A 25407-nucleotide genomic window follows, 5' to 3' on the forward strand; every position below is an offset into this window, starting at 1 on the left:
ACCCGTACTTTATTGTAAGTATAAACACACAGAACTACAACGACAACCATGGCTCCAGATGCGTTCTCCTTCCCAGAACAAATGGAACACGTTCCTGGTACCTGGGTTACAACCACAGACACGGCCAACGCTTCCCTTTCCTGGAGGTTCTGGCTGTCAGCAAACGCCAGCAGAAGCGGCGGCAGTAGTGGACCCTGACCTGCATCCGGGCCAGGCCGGGCGTCCGTCTTTCTGTCACCCCGCCCCCAGCATCTCACCAGCCCTCGTGGCCCCCGGCTGGTCAGCTGCATCGTGACATTGTGTGTATTCAACTTGCGGGGACACGAGGCCACCCCCTAGAGAGTCTGTGAAGACGCGAAGTGCCAGAGCGGGAAGTGGCCCCAGAGACAGACGGGGGCTGGGCCTGGCACCTGTGACATGAGAACGAGTTGCCGCAGGAGAGCCCCTGCTGCCAAGACGGCAAGGCCCGCGGGCGGTTGGCTTGGATCCCGATGGGGGCGCGGCCCACGGCTGGACACGCTGCTCTTCCCACGCACCTCACGGTCCGTCGTGCCACAGACACGGAGACGGCTCTGCACTATATCCACGCTGCCCCGGGCAGGCGCCTTGCCGCCCGGGCCCGCCGCCCGAAGACCCCAGGCGCCGGAAGTGTCCGTGGCAGATGGGATTCTAGGTGGCGTCTGGAGGAGGCTAGCGGGATAATCACACACATCCCTTTGTGTTTGCTCTCCTCGTGGAAAAGCTCCTACCTGGTTACTGGGCTCAGGTAGGGTCTGGATGCTCGACCGTGGTCAACGCTACAACAGAGTCCCGTCTGTCAGAGTCTGAGTGTCCTCTGTCTCCCAAGGCCATAGGGGCTGGACACATGCATCTCTGCTACCAAGGGCAGCAGTTTATACAAGGCCGGCCTGGACCGGGCCCCCGGGGAGGAAGTGAGCACGTGAACAAGAGCCAGACTCCCCTGTCCCTGGTGCTACTGCACCAACGAAGCCCCACAAAGCACACCGGTGACTTTCCTGGGAGTGTAGCTGCCCATTCCAATGACTTTGAACCCTGCTAGTTTCGAGGCCCGGGAATTAGGGAAGAGTGATGCTGAACCAAAGCCACCTGCTGAAACCTCTGCGGGTGTCAGGTGATTCTTGTGCACAGCGGGGTTGAGAATCACGTCTCTGAACAGTTTTCCAACTCATGCACGAGAAAATACTGTTGGTCGGTTATCTCTATGTCTATTTTTCTATCCATTCACCCATCCACCCCTGTTCTATCAGCTATCTGTCTATCTATCTATCTGTCTACCTGTCTATCTACCTATCTACCTACCTTCTATCCATCGATCTTCCCTCTACCTAACCTACTTATTTCAGCCTGTTTCTTTCCATAGCACTTAGGCTCCTTCCAACAAGATGGAAGGGCTGCCTTAACCTCCTGTGTTCGGGACAGTTTCTCATGTGAGCAGAGACTGAGAGAAGGTGACCATTGCCCAAGGAGGGAAGATGTGAGGAGGTGGGGGGCCGGGAGTCAGTCGGCTGCTGTGGGGAGGAGGAAGCCTGGACGGCCCAGGGCCCGAGAGCAGGCTCATCCTTGAGGGCAGAGGCCTTGCTGACGCCTGCCGGGTGCTGCGGTACTCAGGGGAAGGAGGGGCCACACGTACTTGCCAAGCGACCTGGAGAAACCGGCGACCGGCCTCAGCTCCCTCAGGACGCCTTCCACCAAACGCAGCTGCAGCTGCCGAGTGACGGCCCACGAGATGCCGTGAGCGGGGGTTCTGGGGGGTGACGGCCTGGCTGCCGCTTGGAACAGTGGCCTGGAAGGTTCCATTTCTACCATTTTTTAAACACAAGTGAAGACTTTATTTCTAAGGGTTCTCGAGTTCAGAATCACCAGAACTCAGACTCTGTCCTGAGACCTTAGTGACAGCCAAGCTGCTGTGCATGAATAAAACGTGTATAAAAAGGACTCATTTCGACCCGAAAAGGAGGCCTCAGAACACAAGTCTGTGACGTTCTATCAGTTAGGGCAGTTTGTAATCAATGGTTTTCATGGGACTTAAAACCCTGGCCTGCCATTCTGGACTCGAAGTTAATTTAACATTTGAGATTTTTAAAAAAAATTCTGAGCATGTTGCATAAAAATGAAGTTCCGTAATGTTTCTCGTTCTGAGACCCTTCAGGACGGAGCACTGACCCTGCGCTGACTCTCACTGGACATCGGTCTGGGTTCTGCTGTGGGGACTCTGCTGCCAGGTCTCCTGCCATACGTGAGGGCCTGGGGGTCCCACAGGGGGACCAGCTGCCCCCGCGCCACCTTCCCCCCAGGCATCACTAACCTCTGCACACAGGTGAGACTGAGTGATTTCCAAACATCATTTTTCCTTCCTCTCTGAATAGTGAGATGTCTCAGAATTTGCCCAATAAAATTATGGAAAGTTTACTCTCTGCCACGTCAGCTACGATATTACATGTTGATGTGGATGAGGACACACGGTGTATTAAAAAGAGGGAAATAAACACATTTTTGTCGCCCGAAAGCAGTACAACTTTTCCAAAGCAGGAGACAATATACAGTATGAGGCTCATTTTGTGGATCTTTTGTGTGGAGCAGAACTGACTTTTTTTCTTTTAGGATTAAGTGAATCTAGAATTTACTCTGAAAAATGAGTTTCACAGTGTGAAACTGTGATTTATGAGGTCTTTTACAAATTTAATATTTTTATGAACTTCATAAGTCTGAAAAGCTGAGATTGTATGTCATTAGCAGTGCTCCAATCATGGCTTTTGTGTCACATAAGACTGTAGACTTGTAATTTGATAATTTGGTCCAAAAAGTATATTTGTATCAGTCAAATATTGGAACAGCTCCATTTATAAGCTTTACACATCATTTACTTAAATTAAAAGTCTTTCTTTTCAGATGAATGCTTTTTACTTTCCCTGGGCTGGGATAAAGTTACCTAGGTGTACACTGTCTCTTTTTGAATTACTATGTATTTTCTCACCTTAAGAAAGCAAACTTTTGCAGAGATTGAAAACTAACCCAAATGTTAAGTTTAGGAAGTAAATAGATGAGAGCACATCATCCATTTGAACCTAAACCTAAAACTACAAGTCCCTTGAGACCAAGAAACACATCATCCCACCTGCAAATCTTTCCTCTGTTCCTGGAGCAAGTTAAAGTGATTCTTCACCTAGTTAACGACCTACTAATATGCTGTGTTGGAGCCTGACCTGACCTTGGGCAAGGTTCATGTCCGGAAAGGGGCGCTGGGGCAGAGCCTGTGATCCCCATGTCCACGGGCCAGCATCCCAGACACACACCAGAGGTGAGCGTCCCGAGACGTCCTCCAAGGCGATGAGCACACAAAGCCAGAGGGGGCCGGTGTGCGGACCCTCACAGGCTCCACTCGGGTCACCGGGCGGGGTCCCCACTCCCCGAATTTCAACCCTCCCATCTTTAAAATAGCAGCCACCAAATCTACCTTTTACAGCATCGGAGAGGACCCATGACGTGTGGATTGTGAAGGGACGTGGCACAGAGGCCCCTTCGAAACACGACTTCCTAAACTTTCTAAGCTTTTCTAAAGCTCTGTGTCTATGAATACACTCGTGAAATAAACTTTCAGAGAAAAAAATAATGAGAATTAAGAGTAATAAATAATAAATAATAAAGAACAAAAACCGTAAAATATCAAACACTTACCACTTCTTCGTGGGTTGCATTTTCTACATTAATGCCATTAACCTGAAAAGATGACAAATTAAGAATTTTGAGGATAATAATTGATGAGTCTCAATTCAAAACTAACATGAACTAACATGCAACAGAGCTAAGGACTGAAGTTTAAGATACTGACCTGGAGGAGGGCGTCCCCTACGAATAACATCCCTGTCTGGTGGGCTGCAGGGTCGCAAAAGGGGCAACAGTGTTAAGAGAGGTTCAGAGACATCGTGCCCCTCCTGGCAGTGCTTTAGGGTTAGAGTCTGCAGCACCTGGCATTGTGTGTGTGCAGGTGTGAGTGTGTGCACACGTGTGCATTGTGAGTGTGGGTATGTGTGTGCACACGTGTGCATGTGTGTGGTATGCGTGCGCACACGTGTGCATGTGTGAGTGTGGGTACGTGTGCACGCACGTGTGCACGTGAGTGTGGGTATGTGTGTGCACACATGTGCATGTGTGAGTGTGGGTGTGCAGATGTGAGTGTGAGTGTGTGTGCACACGTGTGCATTGTGAGTGTGGGTATGTGTGTGCACACGTGTGCATGTGTGTGGTATGTGTGTGCACACGTGTGCATGTGTGTGGTGTGTGTGCACGTGTGTGCATGTGTGGTATGTGTGCACACACATGTGCATGTGAGTGTGGGTATGTGAGCACACACGTGTGCACGTGTGTGGTATGCGTGCACACACGTGTGCATGTGTGAGTGTGGGTACGTGTGTGCACACATGTGCATGTGTGTGGGTATGTGTGTGCACGTGTGCATTGTGTGGTATGTGTGCACATGTGTGCGTGTGTGTGGATGTGTGTGCATGCAGGAGTCTCTGTGGGTGAACGTGTGCATATGTGTGTGCACATGCTCGCATGTGTGACGTGTGAGAACGTGAGCACGTGTGTGTCTGTGTGTGCACGCGTGCACGTGTGTACACGGTGTGGGGAAACGCCAACAGCACAGCCCCAGCGCCCCCCTCGCCCGGCCCCTGAAGCTAAACATTCAGCTAATTTTAAGCACATTAAGAGAGTTACTTTGTAAACGCAGAGCCTTGTTCAATGAGAAGCACAAATGTCACTTCCTCCTAATGAAGGATTTCATTACATGTGTGGAAAGTCTGATCCCCATTTTTCATTAAGTCGACACAGACAATAAAATAGGAATCCCAGAAGCCACTCAGCATTTTCCCCTTTCTTGGGAACACATTTACATAGACTGCTTTAATTAAAGAAAATGTGCCCAGAATATTAAAAGGAAAAGGAAAGAAAACCTTTGTATTGTAAAGTTTGAGTATAATCTCTACAGCATTATTCCACTTCACTTTCCTATTTTCACAGAGGCAGAGAGATGACTCCTTTCAATAATAAGACTGAAAGAATTCGCACCAAACGTAAAGCATTTTGCAGTGTAAACCCTGACAGCTGTTTTTTCTCCTTTGTAACACAAGTGCCCGACTTCAGCTCTGCTCCCCTCGACGAGTCTGCAGGCCACACAGCAGACAGAGCCAGGGCCCCCGCCCCTGCGCCGCAACGAGGACCCCGCACTTCAGAGACCTTGGTTGATTTCAGTAACTGACCATTTGGCCCCTTGTGTTTTCTCTTCCTGTGCTGTAAGTTCCCACCTTTATGTTTAAATTCCCCAATAAAGGGCGATCCCGGGAAACCCTAGGCCCCGGCCTCCACCCCAGTGAAAGCAGGACCCCGGGCCTCGTGTGCTCTGCTGGCAGCCTGCATCTCGCTGTGTGACCCAGGGGTGCTGTGTGATTTCCAGGTCCTGTCGGCAACGGACTTTTATTTTTTCAGTCCCCTCATGGCTACTGCTGAAGGCATCGTACGACCATAATGAGAGCCACAAGGGCTGGTCCAGCCGCAGCACAGGTTAGAGACAGGCTGAGACCTGCAGAAAACACATTTTCACAGGTTTTTTTGCCTTCCTCAAGATTTGTTTTAATTTATAAGTCATTGGTTAAATATTGGAAACCAAATAATGAGTTATTAACACTGGAATTCTTTAAATTCCAGGTAAATATTTAATGTCAATTGTTAATATTAGTTCTAGTCATTAACTAGTATTAAATTTCATTGAAAATAAAGTACAGTCTTTATATTAATGAATTTAATGGTATGGTTTTAGGTAACTAATAAAGTTCTCATTTACACTGAGCCTTTGCCCAGAAAACCTCCATCACCCACTAGGTGAGATCTACACTCCCCCACAGGGGGGCCCTTTCAGAATCCCCATCTCTGCCTCTGTCTCTGTGTCTTTCTGTCTCTCTCTGCCTCTGTCTCTGTGTCTTTCTGTCTCTCTCTGCCTCTGTCTCTGTGTCTTTCTGTCTCTCTCTGCCTCTGTCTCTGTGTCTTTCTGTCTCTCTCTCTGCCTCTGTCTCTGTGTCTTTCTGTCTCTCTCTGCCTCTGTCTCTGTGTCTTTCTGTCTCTCTCTGCCTCTGTCTGTGTCTTTCTGTCTCTCTCTGCCTCTGTCACTCTGTCTCTGTCTCTGCCTCTGTCTCTCTCTGTCTCTTGTCTGTCTCTCTGTCTCTGTCTCTCTGTCTCCCTCTGCCTGTCTCTGTCTCTCTCTGTCTCTTGTCTGTCTCTGTCTCTGTCGTTAAAGCAAAGCTAATTAAAAAGACTTCCCAGTTAAATCTTTGAAATGTTTTCTCTTTGTTGGACACTTTTAGTCCTAAAGAAACAAATTAAAAAGTGGTAAAATGGATGATAAAATAAAACCATGGAAGTTTGATTTTAATTTAAAATTTTAATTAATGTTCCTAAATAAACTCTTTGGTGAGATTAAGCTAGGTTTGGGGATTTCAGCTGAAAAGTGGCTCTAGTTTATTTCTGTGGTAATCTTGCCATTACATCAGGATGTAAAATGGAAATACAGTGCAATGTATTTTAACCCACATAAATATTCAAACATGCAAACTAGCTACAATTAGATATTTTCTATTTCTGTTATACTTGCCTTTTCAAGTCAAATTAATCGCTATCACTATAGTGTTATGTGAGACTGTGTAAATTTAGTCATTGTTTGCAATACAATTGTGTTATAACGGAAACTATTCTTTTTGCAAATTAATTAGTCTTTGTAAAATTCAGACGCCTGTTAAATATTCATTCACATAAACTTCTGGGTAGTATTAGAAAATGATAACACTTCTTAAAAAGTCTTATGTGCACTGAACATCTGGATTAATAATGACTAAAACCCTCTTCATCATCCTTTACAAGCACTGAGTCCTTGAAGCTCCAGAACCCAACACGTGTGGACGTCGTCACCACAGAGCGGTCAGTGGGAAGAGGCACGGGGCTGACCCCACCCTGGGGAGACCCTGAGGGGCCAGCCGCTTACTCTGCCTCAGAACCAGACTCAGGGGCACAGGATTCACTTCCAAATTCTGCCCTGGTTCCACCCCTAGACCTCTCCAACCTTCCGTTGCCCCCCTGCACAGGGAGATTATCCTATTACCTCACAGGACAGTGTGGATTAAATGTTGGTCCATGGAAGTGCTAACAAGGTTTCTCTTCCCATCTTCCAAGGGGGCCTGGGAGGTTATGTGTTATTGATAATGGGGGTAGTTAAATTCTTTAAGTAATTCAAGATATTTCAGCCATTTCTAAGTATCTTGTAAATTAAAATTAAAAAGTACTTCCATCTTCCAGGATGGCCCTCAACTGTGGAAGCTGACACAGTGGATGGTATTAGGAGGATTCAAGGAGCAACGACAAAGTGGGTCCAGGACAGAAAGGACTTGTACGGAGAGCCTCTCAGACACCTTCTGTAGCCATAGCAACTGGATTCTTTGCTGCCAACCTGCCTCCCTCTGATCTTAACATCAAGTGATCCTTCAGCAGTAAGAACACGCTGGCAGCCTGGCAGCCAAATTCTCTGCTGCATTTCATGCTTAGCAATCAGCTACCAAAGATGAAGGCTCTTCCCACGTGGAATTTAAATTAAACCTGCAACATTTAACATGCATCCTTCCAAGATTCTGACATATCTAGTATGTCTTGTCCAGGTTCCAACATTCCTCATTCAGCTACAAAGTCAATATTTACTGTCTGTTCCAAGTTCTACTTATTCTGATAGCTTTAAAAGCACATTTTTCATTGATTCATTAACAATGAAGGAGAAAGAATGCTGAAATATTCTTCACTCAAGGAGCTGCACTTCCATCTGGATCCAGGGTGTGGGAAGGGCCTCCCTTCACCCTATATATCCAGCTCCTGAGGCAAAAGGAACAGATTCTGGTTTGTTCTAGGAAGCAGGGTCAGGAAAGCCTGACCTAAAAATTCCAAATCCGGCTCCACAATCTCTTCCTGAGGTGAGAGGACTTTCTCTCTACTTCTACACAAATTCAGTCGGATCCAGGCTACACCGTCTAAACTAGGACTCTGTTAAATATTAACAGACTCTAGAAAGAAGTTAGCAACTATTGGTGAGACACACCGGCCCGAATATTTGTGTCAGATCTTACGTTTCCAAAGCCGTGTCCTTTGCAGCACAAAAATGAGATGGGGCAACAGCAGGCCCTGCTGCTGGGGTCGGGGGCCGCACAGTTAACACGGACAGAGGCAAAGGCCCGCTGTCTGAGCCCCAGACACCAGTGGGACAGTCAGTGAGACAGTCGCATTCTCTGAAAAGGTCGCCCGGGCTCTGCAACCTCTGCTTCCCTAAGCCTGGACCACGTATTCGGACTATGCAGTGGGGAGGGGTGCCACGTGGCCTCAGAATTGACACAGATGAGGGGCTGACGTGTAGACAGAGGGGAGGGGTGCCACATGTCCTGAGAATTAACGCAGATGAGGGGCTGACGTGTAGACGGAGGGGAGGGGTGCCACGTGACCTCAGAATTGACACAGATGAGGGGCTGACGTGTAGACAGAGGAGAGGGGTGCCACGTGGCCTCAGAATTAACGCAGATGAGGGGCTGACGTGTAGATTGAGGAGAGGGAACCAGAGGGATGCAAGGATAAAGGGGAAGATAAAGCTTTCCACTGAATTCAGCAAAATCAAATTAATGAAATGTCATAGATGTGAAAAGAAGTTAATCACAAATCTTGTATAACGGCGGCATTTCACGGCTGTAAGACAGCAAATACAGGTGAATATTCTAGAGAAAAATAAAAAGTGGGGGGGTCTCAGGGGACCTCACACCCCAGGAAGCTCCGACGTCCCCCTGAAGTTGGCTCAGCAAGTGTGAGGAGTCCCGTTTCGACGGATCTCGAGGCCGTGGCTTCAAAAGGCGGAGGTCCCCTGCACTCAGTTTCCCCCCGCCGGCCCTGTGCCTGTCGGGGTGAGCGTGCAGCTCCTGGGCACGGGCTTGGTCCCCTCGCCCTGGGGTGATACCTGTGTTTGGACGATAGTAGCGGTCATGCTGTGCAAACGTGCAGCATCTTCACAAGGGACACAGCCGCCCCATTTCCATCCACACTCAGCTGTCACAGAGACGTCCCTATGACCCCACCATCCAGCTGCAGGTAACGATGACTGTTCCCCTTAAAAAAGGCTAAAGGATCCTAATTCATTTTACCCTCCTAATGGGACAAACTTCCCCCCTCCCTACTTTTTATTTCAATTTTCTGGATATATTCTAATTGTCTCATCTGTCTCCTGAATACAAGCACCAAACCTGTCACAGGGTGCAGGCCTGCCTGTCCAAATCCTTACTGAAACATTATGACGATAACTGAATTAAACCTCGGCTGTGAACGGATTTTACTAGTACATAATGTGATGACACGGTATGGAGGAAGAACAGGATTCAGAGACAGAAAAATCTGGTTTATAACCAAGCCTCCCTTTCCTGGCAGAGTGAGACTGGGCGAACCACCGTTTCTCTGTTCCCTGACCTATGAGTGTGAAAAGCCAGCCACACCTGCCTTGTCCAGTCATGAAGACCTAATGAAAACGAAAAGAATTTGAAAAAGAAGAGATGCGTGTATATGTATAACTGAATCACTTTGTTGTACACCTGAAACTAACACAACATTGTTAATCAACTAGACTCCAATATAAAATAAAAGTTAAAAAAAAAAAAGAAAACGGAAGTCCTTTCCACGTCACACAGCATTATTCCAATGTAAGAAATTGCTGTTAAGATGACAATTTCTAACTCTAAGCCTCTTTGTCATCCATGTTTCTCTTCAGCGTTTATTTGCTATATACAGTTTGTTTTGGGTTTCTAAGTTTTTGCAGTATTAGAAATAATATATTTAAATTTCATTCAATTGTAGAAAAACTCCTCACTCTTGCTTATTTTTATAAAGTACAAAGCGGTAATTACTAACAGCAAGCCACTGTGACCAACGATTCAAAGGAGGATTGGAGAACGGCCGAACACTGCTTTTGCTTTCCAGAAACATAAAATGTTATTAAGAAGATGTGCGTCTGACTCTAGATACCTCACACCTATGTGAGTGCGCGTGTACGTGTGCACGTGTGTGTGTGCCTGTCGTGCATTCATCACAGAGCACGCGTGCAGCCTCACGGGCGAGGTCGGGTGTGCTGGAAGCAGAGCTCCCTGTGGGCATGAAGGCGGGGGCTGGGAGGGGCACCGGGGTGCCGGGCCTCACACGGGGGCAGGGCTCACGTCTGGGTTTGCAGAATCACCAGTAACACGGAGAAGGGCTCAGACGTCCAGCCTGAGCACTTAACGTGTAAGTAGCAGAGGGTCAGGGGAGATTTCTGGGCAAGGGGACGGAAGAGCCACACAGAAGAATTAAGCTCAAAGCGTGTGGACAGAGGCCATGAGCCTGCGTCCTCACTATGGGCGCCACACTCACACAAAACCTAGGCAGCGACCTTTCTAGACTGGCATTAAATCCTATGGCCCCTGGTGGTTCTGGGGTTTTAATAGCATTCCTGGTGACGGGCCCTGCTGGGTACATGGTGGGACACCCTGGTGGACGAGGACGTCTGTCCCTGGAGCAGCTGGGCCTGGGCAGGTGCGCTCAGTACCTCGCAGGAGCGGGAGTGCAGGTGTGCAGGGCGCACCCCTGAGAACGGACAGGCCCAGCAGCTGAGCCGGACCTCACACAGAACCCAGCAACAAGTTCTGTGCCCCTTGGAATCCTTCGGAAACAACAGGACCCCGGACCACCAGCAGGGCCTGGACGGGCGGAGCCTTTGGCCAGAGCCCAGCCGGGGCGCCGAGCTCTCACAGGGATAAGATGAGACCATCACCTGCTTCTCCAGCAGAGTCTCCGGGTGGACGGTCACAAGGCCGTCTGAGAGCCTCTGTGACGCCTGAGGACCCAGGAACGACGCGCGGCTCCCCGGCCAAGATGGGGGTCCTCCCTGCCCTCAGCGAGGGGGACCCCACGACCTGACCCAGACGCGACCCTGCAACGAGGAGCGTGAAGCCACAGCTGGGCAAGGACCTCACGGGGCTTTTCCTTCAAGACTCCAAGACTCCAAGGCCAGTTCTCTGCTGGTGCCCTAACTCGCCCCGGACTCTGCAACGTACTCTCCTAACAGCAGCCCGAGTGATTCTTTAACGTAAGACCTATCTTATGACGCTGCTTTGGGAAGTCCTCAAACGACCCCTCTCCCTCCTAAAGAAAATCCAAGTCCTGCCCCAGGCCCGCGAGGCCCGAGGACCCGCTGCAGCTCCGCCCGCATCTCGCGCCCCCCTCGCCTCCGCCTCAGCCGCCCCGCCCCGCTGGCTTTCCTGCCTCTGAGCGAGCCCGCCCGTCCCTGCACCGAGCTGTCCCCCTTCCTCCCCTGCGGGGCCAGGATGCCGCGTCGGGCCTGCTCAACCCTCACTCTGGGCGACTCAAATATTTGCTTAACTGTCGCCCACAGGGGGATTCCCACCGAGCGCCCTATAAAAGTAGCGATGCTCTATGCATCCCTCTGCACACCCCAACACTGGTTAATCTTCCTCACAGCAGCTGGCACTGTCTGAACGTGTACTGTGATCTGTTCCTTTACCGCCTGTTTTCTCCCACGGGGCACGTGGGAGAAAACGGGCAGCGTTCGCCCCGAATGCCCAGACCAGAGTCTAATCTCGGCACGGTGGCTGCTGAAGGCGGCCCGGTCCGTCAGTGGATGAATGACTGAATAAACGGGTTACGCTCCGCTCTGCTCTAACGGTCCACGGCCGCCTGACTCCTAGACGCAGCGCCAGGTCCACGGCCGCCTGACTCCTAGACGCAACGCCAGGTCCACGGCCGCCTGACTCCTAGACGCAACGCCAGGTGGACGTCAGACCGCCGACCTCGCTGGTCCCCACGGTGAGCGCTGGAGGGAGACTCTCCACCTCTGGGCTGTCCTCCTGGGACGGCTGGGCACCTGCCCTCCTCAGGGAGGGGATCGAAGCAGGGTGCGGCCCCCGGAGGAGCAGTAGGGACCCCAGTTCCCGTCACCTCCCCTGAGCGCTTCGCCTCCCAGGAGAAACCCTGACTCGCTGGGTTGCTGGTTGGAGTGACGGTTATCAGGTTACCAGTGCCGTGTGCGCCCGCCTCCCGTGTGTGGCCCAGCTTCCCGGAGCCCAGGCGCCCGCACACTACGGTCCCTCCTGACGCCAACGTGTGCAGCAGCTCAGTCAAGGGGCTCCCTGCCTGTAAGACACACGTCCTGAGCCAGACCCTGAACATACGAACTAAGTTACACCAAGCCCGGGTCCCTGAAAGCTCACAGCTCACTGAGCATTGAATGCAAGAGTTTCGGGTGTAGAAGCAGCCCATGGTGAAGAAAGGAAGACATCGGTGGGAAACACCTTAACTCTGGCCGCAGCGGATGGAGAGGACCCCAGAGGGAGGGGGAGGGCCTGCTGGTGAGGGAGGCAAGGGGCCAGGAGACGCAGGGGGCGATGAAGACCTGGTCTGGGGACTCGCTGGGTCTGAGCTGCTCGAGATGCGTCCCAGACGCTGCAGAGCAGAGTCTCCGTTTCAGAAGAGACAGTCGTATCCGCACGACTGGACTCTGCTGAGGGGGCCGGGAGCCCAGTGTGCCCCGCAGCCCCCGGGGAAGGTGCAGCCTGTCACCCGTCGCCGTGCGCGTCCTCCTCGGCAGAGAAGGCAGATGCTCTTCCTGAACTGGGCATGAAATCCTTTTCTGATTTTAATCTTATTCCCTTTCTTCTCTGAAACTTATATTCACATCCACAAATTTAAAACTTTACTTATGAAAAAGAACTGAGAATGTTCACAAGGATTATAGGAGCAGAAGCGGATTTGAGCAATCCTTCCTTCAGGTATTAATCAGCCAGCCAGACGGCTACGGCCTCGCAGAAATGACTAAACACTCCGAGTTCAGTGACGAATTGACTCATTCTCCCCGTAGACCCTCACTCTAAACGCAGGGACCTCTGAGCTCCTGCAAGCTTTTCGATTCCACAACTGCAGTGCTTGATTGTACAACTGTTGCACTTGGTTTGTACAACATTCCACTTGCCCATTACAAGAAGGAATCCCGTCCCCACCCTCACTTCTGCACACACTGATCTGCTCCCAAAGCCATCGCTTCACTGTGTCAGCGATTCACGAGCTACCGCCAGCGCCGTGGAGGCCTCCCGCTCGCGGCTGTGATGCCACGTGACACGAGACACCTCGTCACCACCGGCGCTGGGCACACTGCATCCCCCCGTGCTTCGTCTTTCCTGAGAAACCAGAGCTCAAACCGCTGCCGTGTCCGTGTCTCCTGGGGATGACTTGACACCACGCTGCGAGTCAGTATCTCTCTTAAGGGCTCACGGGATCAGGGGAAACGAAAAAGGGCCGCATGGCACCAGGGATGGGAGAGCGGACAGCTACAAAATAAGACGGCAGGCAGATAACCAAGCAACACACACAGCTGCCATCTTCTCCTTTAAGATAATGCACTGTCTTCCAAACTGCTGCCATGCTCACAGTCACTCAGCGGCTTTTACCTGCGTGGTCTTTGAATATCTTTGATATGACGACCGGGACTCCGTGTTCCACGCCGCCCTGGAAGACAGGAAGCAGGGGCGCAGTTGAGATCAGCGCGGGACCTTCGTGGAAAAGCGTGTTGAGGAAAAGCCAGTGCGCTCATACCTTTACGCTCAGGCCCAAGCCTCCCACGCGCTGTCTGCGAAGCGTAACAGTTCTGTGCTTTAAAAAATTTAGAGAACAAACCCAGTTTAGGTTAAAATGCACAATCAGAAAGTGAATGCAAAATGTATACATAGCTTCTTAATTAAAACTTTAGTGACTGTTTATACTTCCAAAGGGACGTTGCTTAATTACTACAGTGATGGCACCACTTCAAATCTCCAATCTGCAGTATTACACGGAAACAAAGATACTGATAAAAACAGACCCTATTAGGTACATTCTTTACACAAAATTCCTGCAAAGCTGGGGTCATCTTACCCCCATTTTGTCTGAGGAATTGAGGCCCCTGAGGGAAAAACCGGCCCTGGTTCCCCAGGTAACAGACGGTGAGGCCGCAGAGCACACACTCAGCTCTGTTTCTAAAATCTGTCTTTCCACTAATCCCCAAACGGGCTCCCTTTGCACCACACTTCTCTGTATAGTTCAATCGTTTTTAGTCCACCTGTTAAGTAATCAACGTTAACTCATGAACGATCGATTATCTCACGTCCTGACCTTGTTTAAAGGTGTCGCTGCTGATGAGAAGCCAAGATCCATGCTGCCCCTGTGGGCTGACGGGCTGGTCAGGGTCTCCATCTCTTCCATGCTCAATCATGTAACGTATTTTATTTTGGTCTCAACTGCCTATTTGTTAGTTGTGAGGCTGAGAGGGCGTGAATAGGGCGGCCTGGGGTTAGATGAAGGGGTGTAGGAAGTGTGTTTACCTCCAAAAGGTACTATCGGAATAAAGCAGGGACATGCGTTGCTGTGATTATTAAGGGAAAACATAAGCGCTTTTAGACTCAATGACTCTAAAGCCTGTGTGTTTGCAAAGCAACAGCAGAGAGCGAGTCAGGGGTCCGGGAAGAGCCGGGGGTCCTGCCCAAGCCTGGGGGGTTCCTGCCCGAGCCTGGGGCCCGCTCACCACCAGTGAGAAGAGACGCGGAAACTGTAGAGCCACTTGTAATCTTATTACAAGTTTTTATTTGTGTTGTTTTATTTATATTTATCATATTACTTTTATTTATTATTTTAGTATTTAAAATCCACTTGTAATTTTATTCTCAGGAGTGAATACATTATAAGCTTAAAGTAAAGAAACCAAAAATTAGAGCAAATAAAACTATTTTAAAGTGTATACGTGGAACACATTTTATAATTCTGAGCTCTTTCGCACATGTAACATTTTGAACTGATGAAATACTTATATAATCATACATGGAAAAAGAGCTATAATTCAGGACTTTTGCACCAGAAGAATCGTTTTGCCTTTTCCCTGGTCCTGGGCTGGACTCCCAGTGAGACACTGGAGACCAGCAGGTGACACTCATGTGACAGGGACACCAGGTGACATTGAGACCACGTTCCAGGGATACTCCTGTCATCTACACAGAGGCAAAGCACAGCCGACACGGTGGGCAGAGGGGGGACCTCTGGGTTCAGCTGTGCTCAAAGTGGGGACAGGGGAAGTTCCCACGTGTGACACAGTCACACTGATGCTTCCAGGGGAAACTTCCTGAGTATCAGGAGATGAGAAAGTTGGATTACCTAATACATTAACCAGGAATCTCTATGATATTTCTCAAAACATTCGATAATGTTTTTCATTTTAGCCATTAATATAAGCATTTGAACCTCACTGAGAGCAAATATTGGTGAAAATATATTTTGAGAAGGAGTAAGTTGGTTTCTGCCTCAACTGACCTCACCAAAAAAATGACATTTTGAATCCATCATTTTATTCATGTATCGATCTTGGGAAGACAATCTAAAGGAAATGTCAAGAAATGGTCAACTGTGGCAAAGTGTGTTAATGCACACAAAAAATCTGTTCTACTATGCCTAACTGGTGAGGAAAGGAAATTATGCCATAAAGCTCTTTAGTGTTTGTTTAAGAGAACTCAAAGAGCCTACCGCTGCTTATTCTGGCCAAGCCAGAACACTGCTTATTCAAATATTTGCTCTATGCAACCTGCTAAGATGTCCCTTCCGAGCACATGTGGTCCCAGCATCTAAAGCTCGGCAAAGCTGAGTTTCTGCATGCTTCTGAGTTTCCTACACAGGAAGTTGCTGTGAACCGAACTGTGTCCCCCAGATCCCTATACTGAATCCCTACCCGCCTGCTGACTGTATTTGGAGATCGGGCCTTTCAGAGGCTTAACCTAAGGTTAAATGAGGCCACAGAGGGGCTGGTCCTACAGGACTGGGGCCGGTACAGGAAGAGCAAGAGCCCCCGAGCCCTCTCTACACACACGAAGGACATGGCAAGAGGACAGACGTCTGGAAGAGGGCGTCCAGAAACCTGGCCAGAGCCTGGCCGCCACCTTGACCTTGGGCTTCTGGCCTCCAGACGGTGAGAAAAAGAAACGTCTGTTGTTCAAGCTCCACCCACCCACCCCCGTCTACCCCCTCGTCTGCGGTATGTTGTCAGGGCGGCCTGAATTGACAAGACAGAGGCCAAGCAAGAGAATTATGGGAAGGAATGTTGCAAACCATCGTGTTTCATAAAAACACCAGGATGTTTCATCTCTTCTATGAAAAGTTGTTCTTCCTTATCTTTTAAACCCCCCTCATTCAAGCATCACAAATTCTAATATTTTAAAGTTGGAAGAAAAGGCTCAGCTAATCCATGCTCTCGTCAATGAAGATTACGTAACTATCAATATTAAGGTTCTAAAAGAGGTGAACATTACCACATACAAGCACTTTATTTTTCAAAACACAAATAGGAAACAAAAGTTCTGCAGCTTTTAATTGAAACCTTTTACACCATAGCCCAGATAAAGCCACTCTTCCTTCTGTGTCCTGACATTCACGACCTCACAGCCAAGCCAGAGCTGATCCTTGTGATCTAAGGCCCTGCGTAGAAAGCTCCATCGTGGTTCTGTCAGCTCTCCAGACAGAACTAATGTTACCAAAGGCATCTTCTAACTAAACCAAACAGTCATTCTTCAGTTAGTTTACTCAGTACACACTCTGCAGGGTCAACTGCCCAAAGATCAGGAGCCAGATATGACCCAACGAGAGGCTCAGTTATAAGAGGAAACGGTGCGGGAGGGGCCTCCTCTCCCTTCAGACGCGTCTTCCCTGTAATCCGGGCTCTTCCGCCCGTCCAAGGGTCCAGAGCACAACCAGACTGACTGATGAGACTTCCGGAGGATGAACTGTGGAACCTAAGGTAACTATCCAACCAATTCTCTTCAATTCAGTCCCGCTCTTCTTTCTTCACAAACATAAGTAAGGTCCTTCAGCAAATATTCTTCTGCACTTTATCATTTAATCCCCAGCTATGTCTGATGGTCATTCACTTCTGCATCCTGGAGCTGCCATCACCGTAGCAAGACTCCGCGACGCCCACGTTATCTTCTGACTGTAAACATTTTGAGACAATTCTTACCTATTATAAGAGAAGGTGACTTGGGGATACTGAAAGTTGGATTTCCTACTCTGTCTTGCTCTAAAATACTGATCTTCAGGTACTGCCGCAGCATACGTAAGATCTGGCCACACGTTTTTACTCAGGCATTTAAAGTGCGGACTTAACACTAACTTCAAATTTGTTACAGCTGTTAACAGATGTTCAGATTTGACTGTTGCCGTCTCCAGAAAGATGGGTTTCAGGCCGTTGTTAAAATAAAAGTTGCCTTTGTGGGGCTGTGCCAGCAGGCCCGATACCCTCTCCCCGGCCCGGGCTTTCTTCACTCAAGAACCTCCCATCAGTGGAGGACTCCAAGTGGGGCCCCTGCGCCCCTCCCCGGGGGCTCCCACCTGCACCCCCTCGGGACCACCTGAGCCACACCTGCTGCTCAAGGAGGAAAGGAGAGAGCAGGTGGGAAAACAGTGACAGAGGCATGAGCCTGAGTTTCCATGACATAAGTGAAGGGCCTGAAAGAGAAACTTAAAATTAGCAACTTAGGGAAAGAATTTTCTGAAGTATTTGATTTCTCACATACACACACAAATACTTTAAAAATTATTTTTTTTTCCAGAAAATAAAGTGTTACTGGACTTTCATGTTGAGGAGGGTTTTGGAGGAGGGGTGTCAGACCCCAGGGGCCTCCGTCCACAGGGCTGGGATCCTCCAGGGAGCAAACACCTGGAAGGCGTCTTTCAGGACAGGGTCGTGGCCTCTCTCCACTCTTTTTAAACCGTCCACTCAAGCAAAATTCCCTCAATCTGTGAAGAGTCTGGATCTGTCACTTGAAATAAGTAAATTATTCCTCCATGAATTGTGGTTAGTGTTTCAAAACAATAGTAGTTATTTGAAAACTCTCGCATATTTGTTCAATTTGGTAACGGAATCAAATCTGCCTTAGGAGGACTTAAAAATCAATATACCAGACTCGGAGTTTCCAAAAATGTACTGCAATTCCTAGAATTTAAAAATACCGAATACCCCTACAGTATTCCAGCTTCGGGAGGAGTTGCCAGAACGCTACGTGAGATCTTTCAGGCCTGACCACGGCAATGACGGGGGAGCGGCCCTCCACACCCCAGACCCGCGCACAGACGGCGCCCTGAGGCCGGGCTCCTACACGTCTGCACCTCTGCATGCCCTGCCCCGCACGTCCGCTGGGGCCCTTCGTCTGAGGCCTCGGCCAGGCCTTGCTGCGGTGCAGGGAGCCCTGGAGATGCTCCACCCGGGCTGGCCCAGCACCCAGGACCCTCCCACCCCAAACACCCCTGGAGACCCATGAAACACAGGAGCTTTTTGCTCAGGGCTCCGGTGGGCAGGGACCCTCCACCTCGGGCTCATCCACCTGACCCTCCCAGAGCCACCCGGCCTCAGAAGCTATGGGGCCCCTCCTCCCCGTCAGCTCTGCCTGTGCAATCAGAGTACGTGATAAAGGCTCAGCCTTCACTGTCCACTTGTTGCCTTCACTGGCTGTCCTGACCCCTGGCATCCGATTGGCCAGCTCCTCTGAGCTTGGCTGGTTGCTATGCACATGAAGCTGAGGAGCAGCTGAGCAGATGCTGCACGACCACCCTCCTCTTCATCCCTCAAAACCCCAACAAAGAGGGTTCACCACACTGGGGTCAAAATGGATTTGAGAGAACGTGTGCATTATTGGGAAGTAAGGTTACCTGAGATCAATATATTGGCTGAATTTAAAACACAAACTCTTCTTGGGGGGGGGGGCTTGAATCCAAACAAGAATGTGCAGGAAAGGCATCAATCACCTCTGGGTTATTCACAGGGGAGTCTGCCGTCATTACAGGGATGAAGTAACCATCCACAAGTATCACGTCTCCATAGTATCATGGATAAGTTTAAAAAGCACAATATTTGCAAATGAAGGAACAATGTTATTCCACTCATATAAATCTGAAAAGCACCATTTGGCTGTGGAAAATCCATGTAAAGTAAGAATGAAAATTTAAATGGAACAGCATATACAAGTATCAGTATAGTGGGGCTTCAGAGGTATCTGCACATTTCATTTCTTTAAGAAAAGTGGAGAGATTTAAAGCAAATATGTTGGCATATGGTAAATATGGATGATAATTACATGGGGTTCTGCTTATTACTTTTCAACTTTTTCTATGTTGAAAAATTACATAATTAAAGGAAAGAATAATAAAAATGTTTAGCAGATTATGCAAAATACATTGCTATTATGATTTCAGTTATTCAAAGTTTCATTGAATGACATATTTTTGCATTTCATTTCCTTACACAGTGGCTTGTGTGCACACAAACACACACAAACATGTATAAATTATTTTACCCTTCAACTAAATCGCGGTATAAACCTTTATAACGAATTCGCCCCATCTATTCCCTAACTCAAGGTTTTCATATTTTTAAAGCCAGAACTATCCTACTGAAGTGAAGCGGACTACGGGTCGAGTCCGCAAGCATTTTAATGAGCGAACGCACAGCACTGAGGGCCAGGCCCCGGGAGAATTCCACAGGAGTCAAGAGCCAGCCACCGTCCCGGCGGCACGAGGGAATTCCTGGCGACTTCCTGACCACTGCACTTCGGTGCTTGTCTGGAAGCCTCTTGGAAGAGCCCGCCCACCCTCCTCCTGAGGGTACGACTTTGGAAGCACTGGTTAAACTCCGCGGCTCCCACCTCCTCACCTGTGACGGCTCACAGGTCACTTCTCAGGACCGAACTGCACTCTCCAGGGCTCCTTCTGTGCCTTGGATCCGTTTCCACACAAGGGCACCCTCTCTCACCACCCAGCCCTCAGCTATGGAAAGGATTCTTCTGGAAATGACCCGCCCAAGAAAAAAGGCAGCGGCCTTTCCACTACGCACAGATTTCAAACAGGAACGAATCGTTAACGCCAACACGTGTAGAGGGCTAGTGAGTGATTTCCAAAAGCAGGATTTCTTCCAACTAAAAGTAAGCCAGTCAATCACAAAAATATATATATAGATTTCCTCTGGGACAAAACAGTACTAATAATGAGTGAATAATTCATATTAATTTTTTTATACAGGCCCACCCCAAAGATCGTATATAATTCTTCAACTGCTGGGTTAATCATTGAAAAATGAAAGCTCAGAAGGTGGTTTTGTCTTTGGTTTCCTAGTTTATAGGAACGATCGCCAATCCTTCTTATGTGGTGTTTCACTTTGCAAGTAGGAGTATCTGCCCTGCATCGATGAAGTGGCTGGAGCAATGGCCTGGGGTCCAGTGACCTGCATCTCACAGACCTAACTGGGGCTCTCTCCTCACCAGCAGGATAATGCAGGAAACTTCTGGACCAGTAACTCACTAAGACCCAGGAGGCAGCACTTAGAGACCCAGAGCCAATTTACAGTGTGAATATACACGTAGAAACCAATTTTCAGAAACTAAAAGGAAATGGATTTTCAGCTGAGGTTCTGGAAAAATGGAAAAAATTAAGAAACTAATGAATGTTTGTCAGTAAACAGATATCAAGAACAGGGAAATATATAAAGCTGAGGAAATGTATCCAATGAGTTCAGAAGAGTGTTTTGTTACTAGGTCACTGGTACTTTGGCTGAATGACAAAACGCCTGATGGGAAATCAATAATTACTAGTGTAAGAAAATACAACACTGTAATAAAGATTAAATTCAAAGAAAGAAATTAAATTCAATTAATTCAATTCATTAAATTCAAATTAAAGAATTCAAAAAATTTTTAAATTAAATACTAAAATAGATAGAGGTGGTACCTACTCCTGATTTATGGACCCAAAGAATAGGAAGCAAAAGGGGACTACAGAAAGGGTATCAATTTAGGTGGATAAAAGTGTTATTGTACAACAAAAAAGCAATTATAGAACTGTGTGTATTGTGTACTATGTACAGAATTTATTAGAAACTGCCATTACTTTGGCAGTGTCATGATAACAAATTCATCTGTCTCAGAAAGTTTAATCCAAGTTTAGTTCTTTAATCAATACACTAAATACACTAAAATAGCAATTTGCTGATACTCTTCACAGGACTTGTCACGTAAGCCATAAACCTAATTTTTAAAAATGCTTTTAACAGGCTCCGTGGACCATCGGGATGTACCGGGAACAATCTGCAGATGCCTCTCGTGGGCTCAGGACCACGTGGCCACCAATCAGGGCATCACCTGTGCTCAGCGATCCTCACGAACGTGATCGGAAATGCGTCTACTTCTGCTCAAACGCCGCTTGCGCACACAGGTGCAAAGACGCAAGTGGGAAACCAAGGAGGGAGCAAGCCAGTTCCTGGATGGGAGGGTGCACACAGGCGTCTGCAAACGCCCACATGCCAACAGCACGGGGGCCACGACCCAGCGTGTGTTCACAGGGGACAAGCAAGTGGAAAGCCGCGAGGTCAGGTCAGGGCCAGCGTACGCGGTGCCTGGAACGCAGAGCAAAAAGTTTCCGGACCCGATTCTAATTTCTACGATCAGTTCGCAGGTTCGTGATATTAGCCAGACAGACCTTCCGTGAAGAAGACCGAACACCGACAGCACACACACGCTTCCAGAAAGAGAGACCAGAGCGGACACCTCCAGCTCCGGGCGAGACCCCTGATCACAAACCAGAGGAGCAGGGGACAGAAAAGGAGAGCAGGTCCCCCCTCGTGGAATCTGTTGGGGTCCCCGATCCCAGATCCAGGTCCTTCACCAACTAGGGACTCGCGGGGCGTCTGGTCCCGGCTCCCCTTCCCCCATCTTCTTCCTGCGTCTCCACGCGTCCACCCACCAGCCCCCTTGCTGCCCACGGGGCCTCCACACCACTCGCCTATGTGTTCCAGCTCTTGATGTTTCATTCCTGAGATTTCTTCAGATCTACTTCACAGCTCGGACACTTCGTTTCTAAAACGTTATTTAACTGGTACGTTGAAATTCCGATTTCACTGACCATTTGTGGCTGGTCTCGCATTGGCTGGCTCACTTTTTATAACCCTCCTTCCTTTGTCCGACTGTTAGAACCTCCCGTTTAGTCTTCAGATGTAATGCACATGCACCTTGCATGCAGCGCACCGGACCCTCTCAGAACCCCAAGTCTCCGCAGGCCCAGCTCTGCGTCTCTGGCTCACCGGCTTTTCCTCCCTGTGGCTTCATCCCCGCAGGTCCCCGTGAACCCGCAGCTGGGAGTCGTCTCAGACCTAAAGTGTGTTCCTCCAGAAGGGCCCTGCATCTTCCTTCCACGTGGACCTGGGGGGACCCTCACACCTGACACCACCTCGCACTTCGTTTTCAGCTTGAGGTTCTTTTTTTTGTTTGTTTGTTTTAATTAATTTGTTTTTATTTTTGGCTGTATTGGGTCTTTGTTGCTGCACAGGCATTCTCTAGTTGTGGCGAGTGGGGGGCCACTCTTCGTTGTGGTCGCCGACTTCTCATTGTGGTGGCTTCTCTTGTTGCGGAGCATGGGCTCTAGGCATGTGGGCTTCAGTAGTTGTGGCACACAGGCTCAGCAGTTGTGGCTCGCGGGCTCTAGAGCGCAGGCTCAGTAGTTGTGACGCATGGGCTTAGTTGCTCCGCGGCATGTGGGATCCTCCCACAGCAGGGCTCGAACCCATATCCCCTGCATTGGCAGGAGGACTCTCAACCACTGCACCACCAGGGAAGCCCCAGCTTGAGGTTCTTCATGCCGCACAGGACGTGTAAACTCCAGCACCAGACCCGAGTGAGCGGAGGTCGGGGAGGGGGTCCTCAGGGGACATTTGTCTGGTTTCGTCCCTCTTCCTCCTGAAGCCAATGCCAGCCAGGCAAGAACTCTTACCGCCCCTTCTGTGGGAAGGACTTGGTTTTCAAGTTCCCACTCTAAACCTGTGACCTGGGGCTTTCTTCCTCCAGGTGGGGCTTAGCAGAGTCCGGTCTGTCCCCTCCTCTGGCTCGGCCCCAGGCTGCCTCCTGATGTCCACTCTGACGGCCATGCCCAGCTCGCGTGGGTGGCAAACCCCGGTGCAGCTCACACTGTGTCAAGGGTGGCCCAGCATTTTCAGGGTTCAGCGCTGCCTGTGATTCCCCGGACAGCCTGCACTGCTCCGCGCTTTCCTGACAATTTACCAGGCAGCGTCCCTCGACTACAAGTTAGCAGAGGAGCAGCTAAGATGCTGCCTAATTCTGTAATTAACTTTGTGAACGCAGACCAACAACCTCCTCTTCCTGAATCTTAATTTCCCAAACAGTAAAATGAGGGTATGGAATTCTCCAGAATACCTTCCAACCATAAATGTGCCATGACTTAAAGGGCCAAATACAACACAGAGATCTTCTAATTTTGTTTTCTTTATATGTAACTCCTTCACTACACTCAAACCACAAATGTAAACTTACAGTTTAGAAAAATAAAATATGTCAAAAATATAAAGCAATCTAAACAGAAACTCGGAAACGTGAGAACAAGCCAGCTCTTTCATACTGCAAAGCACACACTCTCTTTAGGAGATAATTAGAAAACCCAGAGATTTTAAGCATTCAAAGTACCATGTTGATCTGAACGGATAGGAATATAAATGAAATATGAAGTCGCCGATTCTAAACTCTGATAATGAATCAGCAGATTTGAGAATCTATTGGTTTTTATTAAAGAATAAATTGAGTTTCCTCTCCCTCTTTCCTGATGAGAATAACATCCATCCTTAACTGATATAATGCTTATTTTTTCAGCAGTTTCAAGAAAACAAAATACAAGTCTACTCCTTAATCCTGACTTCTCAAACAATCAAGAATGTAAGTGCAACCCAAGGTGTGAAGTTCAGTGTAAACCGTCTTAGGTTTTGAGAGAACAAAATTCCCTCCAGGCTCACATTCTGAGTAAGTGTTGGATCACAAAATGTGTTGATTTTGAAGCGAGCATATACCTCCCACTGAGAATAGAGCTTGAAATGTAAGAATCGATCATCAGTATTATTTTCTATTAAGAAAACTGATCTTGAAAATCGAAGCACCAGTGTGAGCCGTCCACACGGCCGGGAAGTGCCTGTTCTAAGGCACTAACTGGGCCCTGGGGTCCCAGTGACAAGCCAGGTACTGCTTGACTTCACCATCTGTAAACATGTGTTGAACTGAATCTGATGATACATTTTTCATCTCCTGGGATCCCAGGGACTCGAGGTTTGGCGAGATGTAAAATTCATACTCATCTCTTCTGCTGATTGGCTGAGGAATCATCATTATTACATCTTCCTAAGGTTTGGCGAGATGTAAAATTCACACTCATCTCTTCTGCTGATCGGCTGAGGAATCATCATTATTACATCTTCCTTTCCTGCTCCTCAGGATATTTTAAATGGAAAATAACCACTCTCCACCAGCTTCTCTGGTGGAGGTTAACATGGAAACATTCAACGATACGAATATAAGAGAATCGCTATGGTCCGACCCCCTTAGAGGTGTCCCGATTCTGTACCAACAGCCGTGGCCTTTGTTAAGAGTCGTCTTTCTCATTCTCCAAACACATGATAAACTCTCACGTCCAGGTTAGCTTTATTTTTATAATCATCTGAAGGACACAGGGTTTCAACTGTTCCTCAAAGTAATGGCATTGAACCCAATGCGATTCTGTATCTGGGGCAGAGTAGAAACTCTGATCTCAGTAGCTGAGTGTGCTCTTCTAGGTACAAAAATGTCCTCGGGGGCTTCCTTGGTGGCGCAGTGGTTGAGAATCTGCCTGCCAATGCAGGGGACACAGGTTCGAGCCCTGGTCTTGGAGGATCCCACATGCCGCAGAGCAACTAGGCCCGTGAGCCACAACTACTGAGCCTGCGCGTCTGGAGCCTGTGCTCCGCAACAAGAGAGGCCGCGATAGTGAGAGGCCCGCGCACCGCGATGAAGAGTGGCCCCCGCTCGCCACAACTAGAGAAAGCCCTCGCACAGAAACGAAGACCCAACACAGCCATAAATAAATAAATAAATAAATAAATAATAAAAATAAAGGAATTCCTCTAAAAAACAAAAAAAATGTCCTCGGAATCCCCCTCCCAATTATCCAGCCCAGACAGGCATGTTTGTTCAAGGAGATATTCACTCCTTTCCTACAAAGGAGGGCTTCCTAAGGAAGCAGCAGAGATCAGTAAGGATGGAGCCGGCAGAGAACGGGAACAAATCCACGTGACCCACCCTCTAACTTAGAGCAGGGAGTTCTAATATCAAGCTTTAGGCACCAATAAATCACTTGAAATTGTAAACATAAATTTATACGTCTGAACACTCACCCATTTTTCTTATGAAGGAGCCG

General features: G+C 48.6%; 1 protein-coding gene across 4 annotated transcripts in view; it reads right to left on the minus strand.

The window, feature by feature from the left end:
• Positions 1-25407, minus strand: part of SNTG2 (syntrophin gamma 2) — a 209999-nt gene that overhangs the window by 111462 nt on the left and 73130 nt on the right. For all 4 annotated transcript variants that reach the window (XM_036872351.1, XM_036872350.1, XM_036872349.1 and 1 more), the window contains exons 3-6: positions 13720-13776; positions 13575-13632; positions 3851-3894; positions 3697-3738 (exon numbers count right to left, since the gene is read on the minus strand). In XM_036872351.1, coding sequence (XP_036728246.1) covers positions 3697-3738; positions 3851-3894; positions 13575-13632; positions 13720-13776 — 201 coding nt within the window. The remainder of the gene's footprint in view (positions 1-3696; positions 3739-3850; positions 3895-13574; positions 13633-13719; positions 13777-25407) is intronic.

Source organism: Balaenoptera musculus, chromosome 13 (genome assembly GCF_009873245.2).
Source record: "Balaenoptera musculus isolate JJ_BM4_2016_0621 chromosome 13, mBalMus1.pri.v3, whole genome shotgun sequence".
Classification (NCBI taxonomy): Eukaryota; Metazoa; Chordata; class Mammalia; order Artiodactyla; family Balaenopteridae; genus Balaenoptera; species Balaenoptera musculus.